Below are 11014 nucleotides of genomic sequence, written 5' to 3'. Positions count from 1 at the left end.
AATTCGGATGACGAATATTGTACGAGCTGTTATTACGTAACCAATATCATAAAGTCACAAATACCAGTGATCAATACTTCTCAAAGAGGAGTGTGATTCAAATCCTTGATACTATCTTACCGGTGATATTTCAATTACAGATTTTGGATCACGATAGAAAATATCAATCGATACGATATCAGTGAAATTTACCGGAGCGGTGACTTCACTGGAAAGTAACAATCGATACGATCTATCCAATGGAAGCTCTCGAAAGAAATCTGTGAATGGATTGAAAAGTGAACGGACCGGTTATTGAAATTATCGTATCATTGAATTGCATATAACTGAAATTTATCAGAGCGGTGATTTCACCGAAAAGTGTGAAGTCACCGCTCCACTTTATGGGAGTGACTTCCGATATTCGCATATGATGATGCACTATTCCATACAGATCATTTTTAATTGCTCGTGACATGATTGACTTTGATTACATATATTCTGTTTACTGCTGGCGCCATCTATTGGTAGAATATATAACTAAAGTAAACATGTTAAAGAAATAACATGTATATTTAATTCAAATTTTTCAGAAAATGGTTTACTCAAATAAAGAAATTAAATAAATAGTTGTGAAAAAAAATCAAATTTAAGAAGTAAGTCGAAATAGATAAATTAATGCAATCACACGTTACTTAGTAAACTAAGTATTAATTAAAATTAATAAATTTTATATTTAATATTATTTAAGTAATTTTTAATTAATAATATGATTGAATAACAGATATTTGGAACAAATATTTAAAAATAACAATAGCAAAATTATTTGTTATTCAAAAAATCGTTGATTATACATCTTGACATGCTTTTATTACAGCTACATTCACCGTTTAACTTTGATAGTTATAAAAATAAATATAGGTTGAAGCAAATTTAAAAACATAAAAAAAATCATAAAATTGTTTGTCTAAAAATAAACCAATATTTTATTTTATTTTAAATATGTTCGAGTACACTTTTGCAGCATTTTGGCTTGGGTTCTGTTATGGACAATCGGTCTAATCGGCAAAAGGCCGCCTCTGTCAGAGAAAATTATCTCAATGGTAATGGTGTATTAAAAAAAAATTGTTTGCGACTTAATGTTAGTATATCTGAAAATTTTTCCAAAATTCCGATCAGCTGTTCGTTAACAATATGACTTGGTACTGCTGCTTGAATTGAAATACATTAGAAGTAAAACCGACGTGAAAATACGACAGTTGATGGATAACAGTTTTGGACAGAAATCGGCAGTTACGAACATGAAGTATTTGTAGGGTAAAGTATCAATTTTGAAGCCACATTCTGTATCTTATTTGTTTTCTTTGAAGTTTTGTATTGAAATTCTCCTGTCTTGTTTTCCAGGTTTAAAATTTCGTTTAACTCCTAAAAGAGAAACACCAAATAAAATGGAAAAACGTGCTCGCGAAGGGTCTCCTACCGACGAAAGCATGGAGAATCAAATAGAAGCAAATAGTCACGAAAGTGATTTTAGTGCCGAAGGACATCATGTTTATGATTCAGTCCCACGTTATTCTGAACAAGAAGCTGAAGCATTAGGAAAAAAGTTAGTTAATAAAGAAACATTTAGAGAGGCACTGCATATTTTGATTACATGGTTAGAGAGAAGAGAATGTAACGAGAGAAATTCTGCACATTTTTATTTTTTGATTCAGTTATGTTGGAATCATGCTGAAAAATTACAAACTGAGCAAAAAGAATATCTGAAGGAAATTGAAAGGACTGATAAGAATTTATGGAACAAAAATTGTTCCATTCAATTACAGCTGAATGAAATTGAAGAAGTATTCAAGGCAGTAGAAAGACAAAACCTGTGGGATAATTTCACTCAGAATCAACTGGAGAAAATGCAAGAGATAATATCAGATAGTTTGAATCTCAAGCAAAATATCTTGAAAGATTATGTGGGTAGTGCAGTTGAGGAAAAGGAATCAAATGATATGTGCACTGAAGTTTTGCATGCTGAAAATAATGCTCATAAATTACAAACTAAACTTGGTAGTTTAACTTATGAATTAAATACTGTTTATCAAAAAATGGAAGAAATGAAGGCAAAATGCAAAGAAAATGAAAATGAAATTCTAAAATTAAGGTCAGAATTGGAAAAGAAAAAGAGACTCCAAGGGAAAACTAATTCGATCGTAGATGGAGATAACCAACAAAAAAAACCCGTTGCTGATGTTGCTTGTCAGTCTAATACGGATGAAATGCATATTGTTTCTTTAATTTCTGTTTTTTTGTTTGATCATCCAGATGGAGTGAATGTAGATTGTATACATTCCCATTTAAATAAGTATATTCCCATTACTCATGCAATAGATATTGAAAATTTGTTGAGGAAATACCCTAAAATTTTTAAAGAATCCGTGTCAATTGGAGATACACAGGAAAAGAAATGGACCTGTATAAGTTTCATTTAGAATATTTTGACAGAATTATTTATTGAGTAGTGCATGTATTTCCAAAAGTGTTTAGTGCTTCAATTAAAATTAAAAGAAAAAATGTTTTATTTTTTTATTTGCATGTAGGTGATTAAAATTAACTTTACATATGTGATAGCAGTAGTGCTATATTGATGAACATTACTAAGTTTCAATCTGAATAGTAAGTATTAGTTTTATTTCAGCTGAGCTGAAAGACATCAGTAATGGATGAATAGAGATGAGTTTACATTCATTTTTATTCAAATTAGATGATATAATCAATATATTAGTGTCTCTGTTTTAAAACTGGTGAATCTACAGTGGCTGATTTGAAGATTTTTATAAATATTTTTTTTCTTTTGTTTTTTACTGTAACACTACTTAATAAGGCTTAACTTGTTTATTAAGATTTCAGTAGAGATACACTTTTTATTTCTGGCTTTTGTAATTTCTTGTTTCGTGGCACTGGTTTTGGTATATAATACCAATGAAGTACTTCTGTCTTTATTTTTACTGTATGTGAATGCAATTATTGCATTGGACTAATTGTGGATTTTGCTGCATCTGAAGCAAATACTTTACTTTGGTGGTACTAGAAATAGTGAACATAATTATATAAACTGTCCAGTTATGAAAAAGAAGCTGAGTAATTAGATCCACTAAGAGAAGGTAAATATATTTTTATCAATGCACTTATCCTTATTAACAATAGTATTCTTTCGTGTTTACATTATGATTCAACAGTGTAACTGATTCAGAATGTTTTCAGCTTGCTTTGGTGAGTATTTGATTTTTATCAATATATTTTAATTTTTTACATTTTTAAATTCTGATCTTAAAGAGAATTATTTGTTTCTGAATTTTTTTCTTTGCATTTCTAAATAATAGTTTAAGTACACATTTTATATTAATCTACTAAAATGAGGTGAGTAATATATAGAAACTATGAATTCCATGTATAATTTATCATTAATTCGTATAATTAAATTATAATGAAATAAAATTAAAATCTGTTTTCCTACAATATTTATTTATTTATTTTTATTCTGTAAATATCATTTTATTACTTTACTTTTTTACATTTTATTATTTATTTAGTGGTTAGAGCATTTCTTCTAAAAAGCTGGAATCCTATTTAGAAGAATCTTTTTTTTTTTAAATGAAATTTGTTAGGCCTATTTTCCTATGAATTATAATGGACCTCCAACATACTTATCTCCTCAATCATGTTCTTTGCTGACAAATACTATAAAAATAACATTATTAGATGAGGAGGCACCTGTGAACACTTCTGTAACCACTACATTTGAATCCTTTAAATAACTTTCTTTGAAATCTCTAAAAAAGATTTACAGAAGAGAATTTACAACTACTGCAGGTATAATTAATGGCTATTTCATGGCATGTAAATCTGTTTTACTTACAGTTTAGATTAATGTGTCTAAAGAAAAATTTATTTCACGGCTGTCTTTCTATATTCCAGCCATTTTGAGTAAATATTACATCAAAATTCTCTCTAATGAAACATTTTCATTATATTGATTATAACTGTATATTATTCATTTCATTTAGTAATGAAATGAAGTTGTTCCTCTCATCATATTTTTATTATAAAATTTTTTCATTTTATTCTATGATTATCAGCTATGTATCAGTTTTCAGATGAATTTTTAATATAATACAAAATTACAATAGTATTTTTAATTTTGTACATACATTTTAATTTTTCAAAAGCTGGCAATTTCTCCTTCAAATAAATTTACTAACTGCTTTCATTTACTTAAAAAAAGCTATTACATGGCCAGTTTTAGATATAAAATAATAGAACTTTTATTGCCTATGTTGGGATTTTACTATTTATAGATAATAGAACTGTGGGATTGTTTAAAAATGTAGACATTATGATTTTTTTTTCAGAATTAATTGAACATCATAAAAGAATAGCCCTCTTTTTCATTGTTTAAAATGTCTTTTCAATATATATATGTATTTATATAGAAACTAGCATTTTATTTACAATTAGAATGGACTCTATATATTTGAACCAATGTATTAAATCAATGAGAAAAAGAATGAAAATTTTACCTTTAAGCTTATGTTTCTATATATTCTTTAATTTAGATTTGAAAAGGTATATGAATTTATTTAACAGATTTAAAATATTTCAAATGGTAGTTACACAAATTCAACTGCATCAGTGATTCATTTATTTTTTAATGGAGACTGCAAGCAAATCTACAAAATTCATTTTTATATTATTTTATAATTGTGCATGAATTTAAAAATGATTTAATATATTTTTATAAGTTTTGAATTAAGTTTATGAATTAAATTAAATATGTCCTGCTTAGATAAATTTATCAAATCAAAATTTTAAACAAAAAATTACCTATGCATGTCTTTAAGTTATGAAGAAGAAGAAAAGTTGCAATAACTATTATTTATAAGTTATGATATTTTATAAACTGCAAGATTAAGGTACTAGTGGAATCTCTTTTTGGTTTTTCTTATTCAAAATTCTTTATTGCATGTAAACTAAAATAACTGAAGAAAATTATCCTAGTTTAAAGATTTCATTAAAATTTGCTGAATAGCTGTTTCAGTTGAAATATTTTTAGATATCATTAATTAAAGCTTCATATTTTTTACTTGTTTTCAATTTTTCTGTCATGGTAAATTTTTTCAATTTATAAGATTAATTTTTTTCTCTCTCAGGAAGAGTTTACAAGTTGAAAATAGTTTTAGACACCCTGATATGAAAATATTTTTCTGACATATTATATGAAATGTAATGATTTTGAAAAGAACCATTAATTTTCCAAGTTTGGAAAGGGAAGGGAGAATGTAGTATCATTCATTCCTTACACACAGAATTCATTCATGAAAGCCCAAAACATTTCCTAAAATAATTTTTTTTTTTTAATTTTATTCCCTCTTTTCTTTAAATTAAATATTTGTCAACATTTTTTACAGAGATTTTGGTGATGCTCTAGAAATAAGAGAGATATAATTTTTTAATCTCAATGTACACATGTAGGACTTGTGAAAATCTTCTGTCCTTTAAAATTTTAATTCATATCAAAACAACACTTCTCCATAAATTCAGCAAATAATTGGCCCCATAAAACCGAACAAGTATTATATAATTATAAGAGAATTATGAAATAAGAACCTTTTCATATGATGGTTATTATGATCTAATTTAATCAATTATGATTTTAACCAGATGTTCTGATGTCTATAATATTTTGAAAAAAAAATGTTTTAGCAAATTAATTAAAGAAATCTAGGAGATCAGAATTTCATGCTGATAATTATTAAATTTATGCATATACTCTTGAAAAGAAAACTTGTATTCATTCATTTTTAATATATAATTTTCCTTTTTAAAAAAAGTATTTTCATAAAAAAAATTACTGATATGAATTTGCTACAATTTATGTGAACTCATACATTTAAATTGATCTATAACAATTTTTAATGACTGAATTTTACTTTGGATATATAATAATTAGATGCCTATATGATTAAAAAATTGGATTTTATAGAGCTTTATAAAATTTGATATGATATTTTGTTTAAAATATTTTTTTATTTATTAGTTTACCATAAATATGCAGTATTTCTCTTCTATTGATTTTATGCTTAAGACCAATAATAAATACTTTTTCTCATTAACATATATGCTGTTGTAGTAAGTTTGCAATTTACAGTTTTAAAACATTTTGTTAATAAGAAAATAAATGGAGGTGTACTGGCACATCATTAGCTGTTATCTGAATATTTAAGTCCATATGTGAAATGTTCTACGAACTCCACTGCTGTATTAACAAGAGGGAAAAAAAGGAACTAAAATCTTTAGTAAATCAACTAAAATTGCAAAATTATTGTATATTTAATAAAGGGATGGAATTAGTACAATTTAAATGTTAAGATAAAAGTGCATTTAAGAAAAAACCGAAGAATACTTTATGCTAACTTTTTTTTTATATACTTTATAGTATTTTGAAGTATCATCACAAGTAATTGAAAGTTGTATTTTAATTTAAAATGTTTAAAAAGAATTCTTTGAATTCCAAACACTAATGAAAATTATATATATCTTTTGTGTAATTGTGATAAACAGGAATTGATAACTACTGCACTTTCTGTGTTTAACTGAATATGTTTTGAATTTAAAATATAGTGTATAAGAGTTGATATACTAAGCAAAAGTGAAGTTTGAGAGTTGATATACTAAGCAAAAGTGAAGTTCGAGAGTTGATATACTAAGCAAAAGTGAAGTTTGAGAATCCTGCCAAATGTCTTTTTGCATCAAAAGCCTATTCTGATTAAGTTGATATACTAAGCAATAAAATGCATTTTTTGCCATCTCAAGAAGTTGATTTGGAAAATGTATTTGAAAGTACAATGAAACATAAAATAGAAAATCTGATATATATCAGGCAAGTATTGTTATCTTCTATATGATTTAATCAGTTTTTGGTAAAATTTCATAAGGAATTATAATTTCTTAAACTTGTTCTGTTGATAAAATTACTAAATTTTATAATTTTCAGATTTCTAGATTTCTGTATATTCATAGTGACTGTCAATGAAAATACATTCAATAAATTTTGCCATATTTTATGCACACGATTGATACAATCACATAAAAGATGTTGCAGTCATGCGTTCCTATTACTAGTCAATCAAAGTTACTTCTTTCCAATTTATATTATTTGCTTAATTTAAATTTATACTACCATATTCCAAAAAAAAAAAAAAAAGACAGTGTATTTTCATTCACCTGACTGCATCATATTATGATCAAATGTTAATTTTACTTATAATTTCAAATATTTTCATCTTTTTACATTTCAGCTTCTGGTCTTTTTATAAAGCTCAGTTCCTGGCCTTGAAGATTCCTTAATGCCATTTCATCTTGATAGCAATGCCTTATTAGTTTTGTTGTATTGTGAAATTGATTTTTTATATTATTATTCAGGAGGATTTGTCATGAACCCATATCTTTTTTCCCCTGAATGTTAAGAGTAGAAATTCAGTTATATTAATTAACTGAATCATAGTCTTTTAAATGATTTTTATGAAATGAGATTCTTATGAATTTATAAAACTGCAAGTTTATGCATACATAGAACAAATGCAGTCTTTGTCTTGTGCAAAAGAAGGGCAATACTTGCAAACTGTAATTTCCTGTTTATATTAATATAAATTTAATTTTACATTTGTATTGCTCTACTTTATTATTGTATCAAAACATTTGTTGCAATATTTTTGTCCTAACAAATATACATTGGATATTTCACTAAATAGTTGTAATCATTATTTGATAATGAATATTTGTGTATTAAAAATTAATGAAGAAAGTATTTGCAGTTGTTACTTTTTAATTTTTATTGTCATACATGCTTTTCTTTTTTTAAATTAAATTTATTAATGATTTTTAGATTAGGTTTATACCATTTATGTTAAAAACATTAAAAAAATAATAAACACATTGACCATTTTCTTATAATATAGTTTATATTATAAGAAACTCATCTTTATTACATAGTATAAAATGAAGTCTCCTGAAAGCATCTGTATGTTTGGACTCGAGAAATATATACTGTGTGTCCACGACAAGAACACTTCCAGACAATCCTCTATGCTTACGGCGGGCGTTTTAGAAACAGGTTACTGTAGGGTGAATTCATTTCGCAGAGGTAGAAATTAATTCAAGTTTCTTACGTTGGCATATTTAACGCCAAATTGGCGATATTTGGTATTATTGCATTTAATTCTTGAAAACAAATTTAAAAAATAATTCACTAAGCTGAAAATCATTTGCATACTCGGAATATTGAAAATATCTGATATTCCTGTCATATGTATACAAAGAACAAATCAAATAGAAAAACTGAATAATTATTTGTATGTCTAACGATTACACAAGAAGAAAAAAAAAAATAATTAAGAAGTAAAATCATGCATGACAAAACATTAATCGTCTTCATTTCATTTGTTTTAAATTTATATAAGTTATTAATATCAAATTCTCCGCAGCAAACGCGAGGTAATCCGTCCAATTTAACATAAAAACTATAACATAATTAATCGTAATTATTTCATAATTTTTATAAAAGGTTGCTTTTATTCTGTTATAAAATAAAATGCTCATTGTTAAATATGCCTGAAACCTTTTCAAATTTATATTTATTTATTTATTTTTCTGATGTAAATACTATTTCCCGAAACACAAAATTAACGATTACCATGCTATCAATTTTCAGATTTTTAAAAATCAAACTTTGATTTGTAACTTATTTTCAATATGCACAAGCTTTTTACAGCATAATTAATTTCGCAAAGTTTATAAGTATTTTGAATTTGAAGATAATTCAAGTGTTCATTCATGCACGTGCCAGATGACCCGGACTTAAAGGAACCCAACTAAATAAGCCCAACATCGCTTTACATTATTCTACGAAAAACACGGTAAAAGTTTGTTCCCCTGACTTGAAAAAGAAATACAATTATTTCAAAGAAAATTTTTTCTCACGAACTGTCAATTCAAATAATAGAGTGATAAATGAGCTTTTCCATTCAATGTATATCAGTAGTCATGAGCTAGAAAAAATAAAGGATCCAAATTCCTGCATACATTTTATCATTTCGGGGTTGAAAATTCTTCACTCCCAATGTTCTTCACATTTCTATTCAAAGCCCATCAATGCCGTTTGAGAATACTTATCTGCTACCGTTTTACTATCACAATCAGTGCACCTGAATAGAAAGGAATCTCGTTAAATACTTTAATCCTTCTAACTCACTTTAACGTGCATAAATTTTTAGATTCTAGGAATCATAGTTAACAAGGAAAGCTATTGAAACAACAGGGAGGCGAGTAAACAAGCCTGAATAAATGACTATTTTTCTTTATTTTATTGAAAAAAAAAGTAATGCGCTACCTATAATATAATATTTTCTTTATGCCATTATATAGTTGAATAATATTTCTCGATAAAAATTTAATAGAATTACTTCTTAACAATTGCATAAACTCATTCAATTCCAGAAAAGAAATTAAATCGTTTTAATCTCTAAATATTTTCATATTGCATAATAGAATCACTATTTTTAATTTCAAAGCAATTCTTTTTTATTTTAAAACTATAAACACAATTTCTCATAATTATTATTTAACACTAAGAGCAAAAGGTTAAAACAACGTTTTTTTTTTTTTTTCCTTCTCATCTTTTTATCTTGACAATGATTGTGATAGGAGATAACTGAATTATACCTGTAGATTTAATGAAATTATTCAATAATTTAGATGAAAATAAAATACTGAATTGTACAAAACAGTTGCACAATTCAGTACATTATGCGCAATTTTACGTGCTTGTGATTTTAAAGTCTTCTTTCTTAAATCGAAAAGGTATTTTAAAGGATGTCAAAATTTAAGAGACAAAAAAAAGTATTAAATAATGAAAAGTAGTTAATATTAACCAAAGAAAAGATTAATAAAATATAAAAGAAGTAAGCTAAGCGAATATAAAGATACGTGCAACTGCGACTAAATCGAGAAGACGAATGAGCAACAGGTTTTCTTTTATCACTTCACATTGACGCCAAGAAAAAGAATATCCCCCCCCCCAGACTTCTGTCCGATTCCATCCATTCAAAATGGATCTTGCCTACCGAAACCTGTTTCTATAACGCCCACATAGACGATTGTCTGGCAGTGTTCTTGTCGTGGACAGACTGTAGCTGATACTGGAGATATTTGTACCATTTTATAGGGCATTTATTGGGGTAGGTTTTAGTACATTGAAGTCATATCAAAATTAAAAATTATAATTGCGATTTTAATTATTTTCCTACTGGGATTCGCGCATGCGTAAAACACTTATCCACGCATGTGCGAAAACTTCAAATTGCGCATGCGCAAATAGCAAGAACTGTGGTATGCATATGCGATATATTTCTTTGTTTATGTCTGATTTTAAACAGCCATTCATTATCCCCCCCCCGGAAAAAAAGAAAATCCAGTCTTGGGCGAAACATATTAAATGCCAAAACGCTTCGTTCCTTGCGCGATAATAAAAATGTAAAGGAAAGAAACGTTCGGTTAGTGAATATCAAAGAAAGAATATTCAAACTTAGGCAAGGAGTGTCTTCTTTTGAGCGAAGTAACGCCTCTCTTTAAATCGTACTGCAAATGAATTACAGAGACAGAATGAATCTCGTGAGGAGCGAAGTGATCGCCTATCTGCTGACAAAGACATTTAAATTTGAGACAGCGGAGGAGAAGTGAAAGAATAAACGTTCCCGATATTTAGTCCGAAAAGGAGTACTCCGCCCTGCATTACGATCTACGTGTGGATTACAGAAATGATGCTTTGGTTTCAATAGAGATAATGTCTATAGTCTGACAATATTGTTCAGCTTTAAAATGGAAAGATGAATCAAAAGGCATGTGTTGTTTACAAGGAAAAATTAAATTAGAAGAAATCATCTCTCCGCCTAAACCATAACATTCACTTCTTATTAATGAACACCATCTT

General features: G+C 27.2%; 1 protein-coding gene across 1 annotated transcript; it reads left to right on the top strand.

Moving 5' to 3' along the window:
- Window positions 1–1133: 1133 nt before the first annotated feature.
- Window positions 1134–2630, top strand: LOC129972148 (ecto-NOX disulfide-thiol exchanger 1-like). The gene is made up of 2 exons (XM_056086164.1): window positions 1134–1296; window positions 1384–2630. The coding sequence occupies exon 2, from the start codon at window positions 1428–1430 to the stop codon at window positions 2457–2459; it is 1032 nt and encodes a 343-aa protein (XP_055942139.1). The 5' UTR covers window positions 1134–1296; window positions 1384–1427; the 3' UTR covers window positions 2460–2630.
- Window positions 2631–11014: the final 8384 nt, after the last annotated feature.

Source organism: Argiope bruennichi, chromosome 6 (assembly GCF_947563725.1).
Source record: "Argiope bruennichi chromosome 6, qqArgBrue1.1, whole genome shotgun sequence".
Classification (NCBI taxonomy): Eukaryota; Metazoa; Arthropoda; class Arachnida; order Araneae; family Araneidae; genus Argiope; species Argiope bruennichi.
Note: the sequence above shows the minus strand (reverse complement) of the source record. Positions and strands in the feature narration are given on the sequence as shown.

What these genes read in the sequence shown, in the direction of transcription:
- LOC129972148 (XM_056086164.1), top strand. Translation starts at nt 1,428, where the DNA reads ATGGAAAAACGTGCTCGCGAAGGGTCTCCTACCGACGAAAGCATGGAG.